Raw genomic sequence first — 15,035 nt, 5'->3', positions numbered from 1 at the left:
ATGGCGGTGGAGAAGGCAGGTAAGCTCTCTGACTGTGCTGCCTGCTGCCGAGGGAAGGAGAGCTGGGAGAGCCACGGCGGGATGGAGGCCCCTTTGCTCGCTGTCCAGTTCTAAGAAAAATCTAGCAGGGCCTCTGGGGAGGGCCCTCGCTGAAGTTACCCACCGGAGAAATCCTGCATGTCACAAGGGTGAGCCTAAAATTACTCTGCTTGCCCTACCCAGTCACTGGGTGAGGGCAGCCTACGGGAAACCGGGCCTTGGTGTAGACACGGTGATGGATTTCTGAGGGCAGCCACTGGGGCCGTCGGACAACTACGCCCCCTGCAGTTGGAGACCTGAGAGGCACCTTCTTCTCATAGTCTTCCTATGAACTGCCCCAATTTTGGTTGTTTACAATTGCCCCTCAATTGCAGAGAGGCCTTCATTAGTGCAGGGGGAGGCCGAAGACTCCTTTCTCTTGGTTCTCTCTGCCTCTCTGTCTACCACCAACCCTCCATTGGTTCCTTTTGCTGGCGGGCATTCAAACGCTGCTGTTTTGTCACAAGCGTCCTGCCATGAGAGATGGGGCTCAGGCTGGACCCATTTCTCCTCTTCCTCGGCTCCTGCTCTTAAGAAGCATACCTCGCAGCCTTTGGTTAAAGGTGTAAACTTCAAGGCCCGCTACCTCCTTGGTATCTCAGGACGTTCCCTTATCCCAATCCCCGCAGCGGGCAGCGATGCCTGTTGGCCTGTGCCATGCCCTGGCGCGCTCTCTCTTCATTCTGCGTCTACTTTCCCCTTTCTCCCGACTCTAGCAGCAACAGCGGGTCTCGGTAGTTTTACGGCAATTGCCCAAATCCATTGCGTATGTGTTTGGGGGACCCACGTTCTTGTAGGAGTAGAGAGACATGTCAAATGCTCTCCCTCCTTCACGGAACAGGTCCTCCTCATCCATTGTCTTGCGAATGATATGGGCGTGTTGATTTTATGGCCAGTTCTGATGGAAGGGCGGTTCTGCAAGCCCCGTGCGGGTCCCTGGCTGGCTCCTGGGACTCCGCTGCATCCCTGAATTTGAATAGAGTTTGGTGGGTTACTGCCACGGCTCGTTCAGACATCTGCCCTCACGCTTTTCATGGTGTTGCCTGGTGGACACTGCTTATGGGAGCCAAGGCTGTGCTCCAGAAAGGGACTCTGAGACATGACACCTAAGGGCAGTGATCCCGGGAAGGGGACTTGCGGCCTCCATTTACTCAGGCAGAGATAGCACTGCTGGAAACATCAGGGGCTGGAGAAACCTTGCAGAAGGTCGTCGCTGACTCCAGAGCAGCCCTCTCCACTCTCAGAACAGGATCCTGCTCCCGTGCGTGGAGGGACGCCTTCTCTACCAGCTCAGCCTTAGGGTGCCTAAAAGTCACCTGGAGTGATTGTTAAAATGCAGATTTCAGGCACCTTTCCAGAGATTAGCATTCAACTGGGTCGAGTGGGGCCCAGGGACCTGTATTTTTAACAAGCACAGGAGAGACGCAGTCTCTCTCTTTGGGGACCACCGATCCAGTTTACAGTCTCTGTGTCAGTCTGTCCCCTATTACAGTTGGCTCAGGCCCAGTGAGTAAACGGCGGGGAAAGTGAGGGTGCAGCGGGGTTGAAAGATGCCAGTCCCCCACCTAAGGGTATTGTCATCATCATAATCACACATGTGGGACAAATGTCTGTCCCAGCAAGACATAAGATCCTGCAGGAAAATGAAAAGGGAATTGCTAGAGAGAAGAGAATAGTGAAATATACACCAAACACAAAGCTTGTAAGGAGCAGTTTAAGAAGAGAATGGATTACGGCTGCGTGAACCACAAGGGTATCCTGTAATAGACGCCGCGGGAGACAAGGTGCGCATCGTGCGTGCGGCAGAAGGAGTCTGGTGAAAACGAAAATCAGATGCCGAGAGAATTGAAATGAAATTAAAATTAAAACTCAAAATACAGCTAGAGCCTCTTTCTTCAAAGCCAAACAAATGATCAGATGAAAGATGTGATGTGAGACTGCGGAAACCTCCCTGCGGCCCAGGAACAAAACAGCGCTGCTGGAAGGAGCGGGGGAGAACCCCCAGGGCGAAGTGTTCTCTGTCGCTAATAATGTTAAAGGCAAAATAATCTTGTAACTGCAGCAGGTAAAGGATGTGTTCGATGAATTGACTCCGTCAAGTGGAATAATAACATGAAACAGCCCATAGAAAAGAAATCATAAAAAAGAGCTGCAGCATAAATGGTTCGACGTGAAAACATACAAATGAAGGATGAGAGAGACACAGCAAGACTGTCTTATGGAAATGTGTATTTATGAGAAAGAGGATAGGAAACTTGCTTAAATTATTGGATCAGATGAATGTTACTAATCCCCTGCAAGACATTACATTAGAAAGTTTAAATATAAGACTGACAAGGAAGTCTTTATAGCCTTGCTGTAAAATGTCAGTTGGTAGGTTTTGCAAGAACTTAATACTAATAAGGAATTGGAGGACAAGTCCAGGGAAAATGGACAACAAGGCCCAGATGAAATCCAGTGACACTGCTTAGAGTGCAATAGTGAGTATGTATATTGGAAGAGGATTTTAACTTTTTTTAAAAAAGATTTTTAAAATTTATTTTTAGAGAGCAGAAGGAAGGGGGAAAGAGAGGGAAACATCAGTGTGTGGTTGCACCTTATGCACCCCCTACCGGTGACCAGACCTGTAACACAGCCATGCGCCCTGACTGAGAATCGAACTGGCGACCCTTTGGTTTGCAGGCTGTCGCTCAATCCACTGAGCCACACCAGCCAGGGAGGATTTTAACTTTTTTAATTATAGAATTTTCTACTAAGGAAGAAAATTTCCAAAAACTGGAAAGGTTAAAATTCCAGCAGATAAAAACAATTGCAAGCTAATACAAGGGCTCGACAGTGATCAAATTATCTAAGATTTTAATTCAGTGACTTTTGCCAACTTGTACTGATTAGAGTGACTTTGTTTCAGGGCTTCAAGCCACCTTAAGCTAGTTTAAGCTGACAAAAAAAAAGGATGCATTTATTAAAAAGAGACAGGAGGGTGTCCTAGAATCAAAGGACCGGGATACAGCTGAGCCCCCAGAAGGAGAGCAAAGGTCCTCAGGCCGCTTGCCTATCTCACCTCTGCTTTCTGCTTTTCTCTGTGCTGCTCTGTATTTCTTCCCTTTCCATTGGGGGTTTGGTCTTTTCCCTATGGATTTGTGATAACTTTTTGTTTAGCTTTGTTCTCGCCCTGAACCACGAGCTGAGCTGGTCTCTGCACTGAGTTTTCCATTCACTGCATACACTGGGGAATGGATCTGGTCCTTTAAATGTTTCTCTTGTCAGGTGGCACCATGTTAAGCTTTGCCAGTAGAGGGCATAAGAGAGACGTTGCAGTAGAAGAGGTTTGTTTTCTTGGTTCTGGGCTTGCTTGACAAACTCTTGCATGCGCATGCCTCAGGTCTGGCTCCTGCACCGCGGGCAGCTCTTGCAGCCCCAGATTCCTGCAGTTCTTCGTGTCCAGCTCCTGCAGTGCACGACAGTCAGCAGCACCTACGGGCCAGCAACATCTTGAGCTCTATTGGTCAGTAACCTCGGGAGTTCATTGGGTGAAACCTGAAATTGGTTCCCAGTACATGGAAGTCAAGGAGAGACCGAGGAAGAAAGAACATACTGCTCCAGATTGGTAGGTGGCAGTTTTAATAAGCAAGAGGACTTACTTACAAGGTGGGTGGATCTCCACACCCACCCGCCAGAATCTTGAAAGTTACTCCAGAGGCTTACCTGGCTTCAGTCATCGTCAGCCCAGACGGCCTCAGCAACACAGTACTGTCTCAAGGCTGTGGCCTTGGGGTAACTTCTAGTGTGGGGAAGACAGGCGGAAGTCCAGGTCCAAGGACAGGGGAGGGGCTGAAGAGTTTCCGATTGGCCAGATCCAACTCCAGGGTCAGCTGGAGGTCATGTCCTCTAGATGACCTCCCCCAACACTTTACCCCTCTGCCCGGCTCTTACAGACTTACACCCCCGTCTCTTGTTATGTGTGCTGAGCTCTCAGCAAGGGATTTCACTAGCATGGAGGTGGCTCTCTGTCTGCACTGGAGGCAGATACCACGGCAGCAGTGTAGGCACATTCAAGAAAAAACACAGATTAAAATAATGATTTCCAAAATAATTAAGAAAGTTTCCAATTAAGAGCATCATGATCTGAACCATTGATTTATTAAGTCCCATAGGTTGGCGGTCAGAGCATGCGGGGTATTAGTTGTGTCTTTATGTGACTCACTAGGGATGATTCATTTGCAGATCTATCAGGTATGAACACACAGCAGCCTGGCTAATACACAGGTGCCTCCTGTGAGGCAGTAACAATGTCCCAGACCTCCTATTTCAGAGGACAGCTTCTTTTGTGAGAGATATTTTAGTGTTCCGTAAGGACAGGCTTTGGGGACTGTCCTGTAAGGCTTGCTGGGAGACTTTAGTAAGGACCTCTGTGTGTGCTACAATGTCCCCAAGTCAGTGGAAGGAACACAGTGGCGGCCAAATGACCCTAACGGTAGAAAACAGCACAGGTCCATCTGGCCTGAGGAGGGGGCGGCTGGCAACGGTGGTTACCATGGGGCTGACTCTCCTTCATACTAAGGGAAAACGAGGATGCAGCAGCTCAACTGCCCAGGTGGAAGCCAAGGCCAAATATTTTTTTGAGAGATTTTTATTTACTTATTTTTAGAGAGGGGAAGGGAGGGAGAAAGAGAGGGAGAGAAACATCGATGTGTGAAAGAAGCATCAATTGGTTGCCTGTCCCATGTGCCCCGATGGTGGACGGAACTCTCAACCCAAACATGTGCCCTGACTGGGAATTGAACCGGTGATGTTTTGCCCCGCAGGCCGATGCCCAACCAACTGAGCCACATTGGCCATGGCCATGGCCAAATATTTGTGACACGTAACCATTCGATCCCATTCAGGACTATATATATACCTGAGTGGTGTGCCCAGATGGTGTCAAACTCGTTGCTGTATTTGAGTGTGACAGAATGACTGCGTAATCCCAGTGATATAACTCCCATATTTCTGGTACAACTGGGTTGGTTCTGTTCAAAGTGATTTTTCTATTCCCAGTGTAGGGTTGCCCAGGAGCTCAAGTGTCCATAACCATACAGAGCCATGTGACTCTAGCCCCAATCCGAACTTAGCCATGCGTGACTCCAATGGGTCCGCAGTTTGATGGGTTTCCTGTGTAGTTTGATAGACAGAAAAAGTATACCCAGTGTTATTGATAATGTGTATGTCACAGCCAGGTATCTGGGTTAGTGTTGTTAACAGTGGATGGATTACAAGTACTAGTCCATCCTGGCTTGGCGGCTTAGTTGGTTAGAGCATCATACCAATAGGCCAAGGTTGTGGGTTTGATCCCTGGTCAGGGCATATAATTGATGTTGCTCTCTCTCCCTTCCTTCCTCTCTCTCTCTAAAGTCAATCAATAAAAAAATTTTTAAAAAAGCTATTTTAAGAGGCCTAGCTTGTTCTTTCTTAATGCATTACTTAAGGGCCTTCCAGCACCTTCTGGAGCAGCGATACCCACTGTGGTGATCCTGCAGTTGCCTGCACACCCAACAGTTGGATTGATTCCTCTGTCAGGCATACAAATGGGCCCACTGTAGAAAGATATTTCTATTAGGTATCCACCCCAACACTGGACACCCCAGGAGCAGCAGAAGCGTCTTTTTGGCTTAATCCCTCTACCCGCCCCACCCTCCACCCACCCAGCCCCCCAAGCCACCCCCTGACAGCTGTCAGTCTGCTCTCTATCTGTGAGTCTATCTATGGATGAATATTTGTTCTCTGCCTGGCTTACTTCACATACCCACCCACGCTATTGCAAAGGATAAGATTTTCTTTTTTTATGGCTGAGCAGTATTCGATGGTGTAACTATGTCATACCACAATGAGATATCACCTCACACCTGTGAGAATGGCTATCACCAATAAATCAATAAACAATGAGTACTGGTGAGGATGTGGAGAAAAGGGAACCCTCATGCACTGCTGGTGGGAATGCAGACAGGTGCAGCCGCTGTGGAAAGCAGTATGGAGTTACCTCAAAAAGTTAAAAATGGAACTGCCTTATGACCCAGTGATTCCACTTCTGGGAATTTATCCAAAGAAACACCAATTTGCAAGAATACATGCATCCCTGTGTTTATTGCAGTGTTATTTACAATAGCCAAGATTTAGAAGCAGCCCAACCGTCTATCAGTAGATGGATGGATAAAAAAGCTGTAGAGAATTTTTCTGAGCTTATTTGAGCCAAACAGAAGACAAGACCAGAAAGCACATCTCAAGGATTGAGAAAATGCTGTGGAAAACGGCACTTTTACCACTTATTTTATACATCAGAATCAGAAAAAGGAAGATGCAAGGGGGTGACATGAAATTCATGGGTAATAGTTTAGGGAGGTGGGAGAAGGCAAAGCAGGGGAGATCCATGGGGCTGGGTAAAGAGTAAAACAAATAGATACACACTTTTTACACTTACGGGTATAGGATAGTTAACAGTCGCGATGCACGTGATAACAACGAAGTCTCTGCTCTGTGGTCTCTGCTCTGGTGTGGTTTGCGCCCGGAAGAGTCCGGGCTGAGGGGAAGGAGGTTTCCTTGACATTCCAAAGACAACAGACAGGCTCAGTGAAGGCAAAGGTTGACCTTTGTCAGGGAAGATACCGGCCTAGGACCTGACTACCTGCCAGGCCTGCTTTTAGTTAGAAAGTTTTCATTTCAGACCATCCTCTGTGGCTGCTTTTGGGCTCTGAGTTTGTAAGTCCACCGTGCGGGCCTCCCCAGAGCTTGTCAGGTTTATTCGGTGGCTCCTCCCCTCTTTTTTTGGCTTACACTCTCCATTTCAAAGGATGCCCGTTCCATTGAATTATTAAGACATCTATGGTTCAGGGTGGGGACTTCTCAAATCAGAGTGGGACAGGTGGAGAAAGTATATATGGTGAAAAATTTGTAGATGAAAATTTCTATTGTCAGCAGGACCAGGAGGCTTTATTGTGCATGGCAGAGGCAGGCTGCAGGACTAATGGTTCTCAGCTTTTTATCACAACAGCTCCAACTCCTTGTCTGGTTGGGAAACATGTGGTATTTAGCCAAGTAATTAAAGGAATGGGTACGACAAAAATTCTAGAGAATGTAGAAGTGGAAGGTGAGAAACCTGCCAAACTGAGCACTGGTGCAGAATGTGGAGACTTGAAGGAGAGGGTGGTGGGGAAATACCCCCGAAGGGGGTCCTGGAGACAGTCATTCAGGTTTGCCCGAGGATGTAGATGTAGGTTTCAAAGATGTAGATAAAATATTATTAATAACAGAAGACTTGAAAAACATTGGAAATACTTTTTTACAAATCCCAGCACTGGAAGATGGCCATTAAAAATTCACAAAGGTTTTAAGATGTGTGGAAGCTTCAAAAGCTCTTATTGAGAAGCAGAGAAATGGAAGCTGCATCCTGTAGCTCTACGCTGCATGCTGAATATTGGCATATGTAAATGGAAGATGTCAAATTGGTAGGGAGCAATTGGCAGTTGTTTGGAAGCTTTTGATATAGACCCATCAAATACCGAAGCATTGGACTGTTGAGCTCAAGAATGGCAAAATGAAAAGAAAACAATCAAGGATGGAGATTTAACTTGGGGTGGTGAACATACAATATAACATACAGTTGATGTAGTATAGGATTGTACTTCTGAAACCTATATAATTTTATTAACCAGTGTCACCCCAATACATTCAGTAAAAAGGAATCCGATCAAGACTTAGCTGATCTTTAAAGAGCTCAGGAGACAGCATGGGAAGATAAAGCTATTCAGGCAAAATTGGTGAAAGTAAAAGAAAAGATAAAAGCACAGAAAGATGAAGAGAAGGCAGTGTAGGCAAAAATATTTGCTTAATAAGGAATTCAGTTTTGCTTAAATATTATACATTGACGTATAAAGGCAATAAGAAAATTTAAGGGGCTTTGACTATTATATATGATTCCTAATGTGTTTCCTTTGATACTTCAGTTCTCTGCTGTTCACAGTTTAGAAATACTGATATGGTTCATTCTTAATAAAAGTGTTACAAAGTAAAAAAACAAACAAACAAGCAAACAAAACCCAAAGAAACAGATTGAGACCTCCAATTAATCTATGACAAGGGAGGCAAGAGTATACAATGGGGAAATGATAGTCTCTTCAATAAATGGCATTGGGAAAAGTAGATAGATAGATACATGCGAAAAAAGTGAATCTGGACCACTTTCTTATACCAAATAAAAAAATAAACTTACATGGGTTAAAGACTTAAATGTAAGACCTGAAACCATAAAACTCCTTGAAGAAAACATAGATGGTGAACTTTTTAAAAAGTATATTCTATTGATTATGCTATTACTGTTGTCCCGTTTTTCTCCCCTTTATCTTCCTCCACCTTGCACCCTCCTCCACCCTGCACCCCCCTCTACCCTGGACGCCCCTTCCTTCTGCGTCGCCCCCTTAGTTCATGTCCATTGGTTACACGTACAAGTTCTTTGGCTTCTCCATTTCCTATACTACCCTTAACCTCCCCGTCTACTTTGTACCTACCAGTTATGCTCCTTACTCCCTGTATCTTTGCCCCCATTCTCCCCTCTCCCCCTCCACACTGATAACCCTCCATGCGATCTCCATTTCTGTGATTCTGTTCCTGTTCTGGTTGTTTGCTTAGTTTGTCTTTAAAAAATTTTTTTTGGTTCAGTTGTTGATAGTTGTGAGTTTGTCGTCATTTTACTGTTCATAGTTTTAATCTTCTTTTTATTAGATAAGTCCCTTTAACATTTCATATAATAAGGGCTTGGTGATGATGAACTCCTTGAACTTGACCTTCTCTGGGAAGCACTTTATCTGCCCTTCCATTCTAAATGATAGCTTTGCTGGATAGAGTCATCTTGGATGTAGGTCCTTGTCTTTCATGACTTTGAATACTTCTTTCTAGCCCCTTCTTGCCTGTAAGGTTTCTTTTGAGAAATCAGCTGATAGTCTTTTGGGAACTCCTTTGTAGGTAACTCTTGCTTTTCTCTTGCTGCTTTTAAGAGTCTCTCCTTATCTTTACTCTTGGGTAATGTAATTAGGATGTGCCTTGGTGTGTTCCTCCTTGGGTCCAACTTCTTTGGGACTGTGAGCGTCCTGGACCTGCATGTCTATTTCCTTCAGCAGGTTGGGGAAGTTTTTCTTCATTATTTTTTCAAATAATTTTCAATTTTTTGCTCTTCCTCTTCTTCTTCTGGCATGCCTATGATTCAGATGTTGGAACATTTAAAGTTGTCCCAGAGGTTCCTAAGCCTCTCCTCATTTTAAAAAAATTCTTGTTTCTCCATTCTGTTCTGGTTGAAAGTTTATATCTTTTTTTGTTCCAAATAGTTGATTTGAATCCCAGTTTCCTTCCCTTCACTGTTGGTTCCCTGTATATTTTTCTTTATTTCACTTTGCATAGCCTTCACTTTTTCCTCTATTTATGACCATACTCAACCATTTTTGTGAACGTCCTGATTACCAGTGTTTTGAACTTTGCATCTGATAGGTTGGCTATCTCCTTGTCACTTAGTTCTTTTTCTGGAGTTTTGATCTGTTCTTTCATTTGGGCCACTTTTCTTTGTCTCAGCATACATGTAATGTTGTAAGGGGAGGAGCCTTAGGTATTCACAAGGGCAGGGCAACCCACGTCGTTTTATTGTGGCACTGTATGCGGGGGGGGTCAGAGAGGGAAGAATGCTGCTTGTTCAGTTCTCCCCTGCTTTTGGTCACTCCCCCAGCTACCCACAAGATAGTTGTGTCTTTCTGGTGTTGTTTCCTGGATGGGTGGGTTTATTTATGTTCTAGGACCCCATGGGTCCCCGCAAAAGACTCTCCTGTGAGACTGGGAATTTCTCCTGCTGTTGCAACCCTCACAGGTTTTTATAGCTAGAGGTTTTGAGGCTTTATTTCCCTGTGCTGGAACACTGGGTTGCATGGTCTGCCTCATTCCCCAGTTGTTCCTCCCGGCTTATCCGCGGGTGAATGTGGGACCACCTGGTCTGCCAGCCACTGCCTTGCCTGCTGGATCTGCCAGCTGTCTTCTTGCTGCGTGTCCTCTCTGCCCCAGGCGCCCATCTCTGCCCCTCCTCCTGGTCTGGATGAATGTTTCTTCTTTAACTCCTTGGTTGTTGGACTTCCACACAGTTCAATTTCCTGGCAGTTCTGGTTGTTTTTTGTTTTTAAATTGTTGTCCTTCTTTTGGTTGTGCGAGGAAGTGAAGCGTATCTGCCTATGCCTCTGTTGTGGCCAGAAACCACCCCCCCCATTTATTTTTAATGAAAAAGCAGGATTTATTCATTTATTTTGGGGTGGGTATTTACTTATTTATTTCCATTTTTAAATTATTTTTATTTTTCGATTACAGTTGATATACATTATTATATTAGTTTCAAGTGAACCACCCCCATGATACACATTACATAATTTACTAAGTGACCATCCTGATAAATCTTGCACCCAGCTGACACCATATATAGTTATTAGAATATTATTGACTATATTCCCTATGCGGTACTTTATATACCCATGAGTATTCTGTAACAACTAATTTGTACTTCTTAATCCCTTCACCTCTTTCACGCATCCCCCAAGCCCCCTCCCATCTGGCAAATGTCAAAATGTTCTCCATATCTATGAGTCTGTTTCTTTTCTGCTTGTTCATTTATTTTGTTTCTTTTCTAGATTCTTTTGTTGATAGATGTATATTTTTTCCATTTTATTTTTCATATTTTTGATATTTTTTCTTCTTCTTAAAGAAGACCTTTTAACATTTCATATAATAGTGGTTTGGTGGGTATGAACTTCTTTAGCTCTTTCTTGTCTGGGAAACTCTTCATCTGTCCTTCAGATGAATGGCAGCTTTGCTGGATGGAGTAATCTTGGTTCTAGGTCCTTGTTTATTATCATTTTGAATATTTCTCACCAATCCTTTCTGGCCTGCAAAGTTTCTGTTGAAAAATTAGCTGACAGTCTTATAGGAGCTCCCTTGTTGATAACTGCTTTTCCCTTGCTGCTTTGATAGCTAACTCTTTGACATCGATCTTTTTGGGTAAGGACAAAAAAAGCAAAAACAAGCAAATGATACTATATTAAACTAAAAAGTTTCTGCATAGTGAAGGAAATGATCAACAAAATGAAAAGAAAACCTACTGAATTGGAGAAGATATTTGGAAATGATATATCCAATAAAGGGTTAATACCCAAAATATATAAAGAACTCATAAAACTCAGAGGACCTAAATAGACATTTCTCCAAAGAAGACATACAAATAGCCAACAGACATATGACAAGATGCTCAGTATCAGGGAAATGAAAATCAAAATCAATGAGATATTTCTTTACACTTGTTAGAATGGCTATTGTCAAAAAGTCAACAAATATCAACTGTTGATGAGGATGTGGAGAAAAGGGAACCCTCGTGCACTGTTGATGAGATTATAAATTGGTGTATCCACTATGGAAAACAGTATGGAGAGTCCCCAAAAATTAAAAATAGAACTACCACATAAGCCAGCAATTTCATTTTTGGGTATTTAACCATATAAAACAAAATACTAATTCAAAAAGATGTATTCAGCTTTCTTTTGATTAGTATTTACCAAATAAATGTGTTTATATTCTTTGCTTTCAAGTTCTATGTACTCTTGCATTTTTAGTGTGTCTTAAACACACACACACACACACACATTTAAGTTTTAAATCAATCTGTTAAACATAGCTTTTTAATTGAGGAGTTAGGTCCTTTTACATTTATTATAATTTTGTCTACTTCCCTCAGTAAACTGTGAGCTCCTTATTCATGTTTGTAATACAGTTTGAGGCCTCTAATGTACATTCAGTCATTCATCAATTGAATGAATGACTGAATGAACATCAAATCAATTCAATTATACCTGTCAAAGTCCTGGCCAAGTGCTGGCTCTGCTGATTGATCTGTAAAAGATTGCTCTCTCTTTGAAACTGCCACAACCCAGTGACTAACCATCTCATCAGTTACTATTCACTTTCTATTCTTTGCATTTTTACAAGGCATGTAGAGATTGAGTCTCACAATTACCTCCTCTTCTTCTACTGGCTCCACCATTACACTTGTTCATGAGTGTATGCTGAGATGCTTGGGAACTTTGTTTAGAGGGCAGAATGGAGTGGTTGCATGAAAAAGAGATGGGAGGTGAGGAGCCACAGAAGTAAAAGGATGGGCTTCCCAAGGAAGTGGTTTGACATCTTTCAGAGAAAAGGATTGTAGTAAAAAGTCAAGAGAAGCAGTATTGCTTTTGAGCCCAAGGGATAAAAGTCTACCCAGAGCAAAGGGAAGGAATCCTTTTGCTGTTTTTGCCTGGAACACAGTTTCCAGAGGAACTGTGGGTTAGTACTAAAGCAGGGAGTTCTACCCAGCAGTGCATCAGATAAGGGGTGACCTCTACCACAAGGCGTCTTCTATAAATGGCTTATATGCAGCAGGCTTCTTAGAAAAGGCTAGTGCTTAGAACCATGAGTGTATGTGTGTTAGAGGACATGAGTGATCTCCATGTGTTATAAGTGGAAATGTCTGGATAAGGCTGGGACTGTGGTCCTGTGACCAGGTAAGTTGCAGGATTTGATCCTATGAACTTCTAGTATTAGTGTTAGTGTGACTTTGCTTATTGCCAAAGCTGGTGCAGTCTAAGGGACTTTGGGTTATACATACATGTCTTTTTTTTTCCTCAGAGATACATGAGATCCTTCTGAGCTGAAACTATGCCCTCATCACTCCTGTATTCCCCATAAGATAATGCCCTGCACATGGTAGAGGATATTGTCAGTCTTCACTTTAATATCCTGTCCAAAATTACCCTCATGTCAACGTCTGGAAGGCTTTCCCTAGGAAGAGTCTTCTCAGAGCTCCATGCATGTCCTTGTTCCTCAGGCTATAAATGAAGGGGTTCATCATTGGGGTGACCACAGCGTACATCACTGTGGCCACTGAGTCCTTCATGGAGTAGGTGTTGAGGGGCTTCAGATACACCATACACAGTGTCCCATAGAAGAGGGTGACCACAGCCAAATGGGAGGCACAGGTAGAGAAGGCCTTGTATTTGCTAGAGGCTGATGGTATTCGGAGGATGGTTCTGACAATCCAGACATAGGACATGATCATTATTCCTAGGGGGGTGAAGAAGATAAAGCAGCCCGTGGCAATCTGCACTGTGTGAATGAATTCGGTGTTGGAACACACAAGCCTCAGCAGGACGTACATCTCACAGAAGATGTAGTGGATCTTCCGGGACCCACAGAAAGTCACCCTGGTCATGAGTAGGGTGAGAAAGAGACCATAGAGAAAAGAGATCACCCAACAGAAAGAGAGGAGGAAAAGACAGAGCCCAGGGCTCATGGCTGTGACATAGTGGAGGGGGCGGCAGATGGCCACATAGCGGTCATATGCCATCGTGGCCAGGATGAAGTTATCCAGGGTCACCAAGGAGACCAGGAAGTAGAGCTGTGTCAGACATCCTGCATAGGAGATGGCTTTGTTCTGGGACTGAAGGTTCACCAGTGTGTTGGGGATTGTGTTGGTGACAAAGAAGAGGTCAGTGAAGGAGAGATTGGCCAAGAATAAGTACATGGGAGTGTGCAGGTGCACATCAATGCTGATGGCCAGGATGATGAGTGAGTTTCCCACCACTGTGACCAGGTACATGGACAGGAACATCCAGAACAGGACCCGCTGGTCTTCAGGCCTCTCGGAGAGCCCTAGGAGTATGAAGTCTGAGACCCCACTCTGGTTGCCTCCATGCATTTCCCATCTGTCTGCAACATCAACACCATCAAATATTTACTTACTAAATGTACTCGCTGAGTGAGAACATTCAGATAAGCAAAACCAGCTATTTTCTTAGCATCAAAAATGTCTTAGACCAAATTTTTAAAAAAATTTAAAACATAAGCAACACAATAATAACAGAGAAAGCTTTCTGCAACTTAATCATTCCAGCAACTGCTAATCTGGCATACTCAATATTATAGAAATAATATTATTGTGTTATTTATTTATTTATTATTTTAAAAATCCTTACCCAAGGATATTTTATTGATTTGAGAGGGGGAGTGAGGAGAGAGAGAGATACATTGAGGCAAGAGAGAAACACTGATTGGTTGCTTCCCATATGCACCCTGATCAGGGATTGAACTGGCAACCCAGGTATGTGCTCTGACCAGGGATCAAACCCACAACCTTTTGTTGTATGCGACAATGCTCCAATCAGCTGAACCACTTGTCCAGGGTATACCTTAGTCTTATATAAAATCCTATCATTTTATAATACCCTTGAAGTGCTTAAAGATCAGTATGTTATATTTTTGTAGTGTATAGATTTTTAAATGGCATTTAAAACAGGTGTGTATGCATTATAAGAAATGGATATTATGCAGTTGGGCAAAGGGGAAAAACGTAAAAATATTGAAAGGAAAAAGAAAAATTATTATTTGCTGGTAGAATAATATATCTGGTAGACTTAAGACAATCAACTACAATGCCATTTCAGTAATGTGGCTATTCACACAATGAATAGATCCAAAAGGAATGGCGCTCCCAGTAAGCTGTAGAGTGCAGTGATTAAGAAAAGTGAAGGGATTAAAAAGTAAAATTAGTATCTTTACATTACTTACAGAATCATCACAGAGATGTAGACTACAGCATAGGGACTGTAGTCAATAATATCATAATAACTATGTATCGGGCAAGGGGGGTAGTTGAAACATCATGGGGGCCACTCTGTAAAGAACATGATTTTCTAGCCACTATCCTGTACTTCTGAAACTAATGCAGAATAGTATTGACTATAAACTGTAATGAAAATTTAAAATAGTAAAAAGCAAGTGCTCTGTCAGAATGCCGGGATTCAAGTGTGAGTGCTGCTGTTGGTTTGTTCTGAAACCTCAGGCCATTTGCCTGAGCTCCTTAAGACCCGTTT

The 15,035-nt window shown here is 43.5% G+C and overlaps 1 protein-coding gene and 1 pseudogene across 1 annotated transcript; one reads left to right on the top strand and one right to left on the bottom strand.

The window, feature by feature from the left end:
- Window positions 1-7,943, top strand: LOC129072267 (peptidyl-prolyl cis-trans isomerase D-like; annotated as a pseudogene).
- A 4,976-nt stretch (window positions 7,944-12,919) lies between these two features.
- LOC129072241 (olfactory receptor 1D2-like) lies at window positions 12,920-13,908 on the bottom strand. The gene has a single exon (XM_054575664.1). The coding sequence runs from the start codon at window positions 13,859-13,861 to the stop codon at window positions 12,920-12,922; it is 942 nt and encodes a 313-aa protein (XP_054431639.1). The 5' UTR covers window positions 13,862-13,908.
- Window positions 13,909-15,035: the final 1,127 nt, after the last annotated feature.

This window comes from Pteronotus mesoamericanus, unplaced genomic scaffold (assembly GCF_021234165.1).
Source record: "Pteronotus mesoamericanus isolate MK-2021 breed Mesoamerican mustached bat unplaced genomic scaffold, CSHL_Meso_final contig_317, whole genome shotgun sequence".
In the NCBI taxonomy this organism is placed as follows: Eukaryota; Metazoa; Chordata; class Mammalia; order Chiroptera; family Mormoopidae; genus Pteronotus; species Pteronotus mesoamericanus.
Note: the sequence above shows the minus strand (reverse complement) of the source record. Positions and strands in the feature narration are given on the sequence as shown.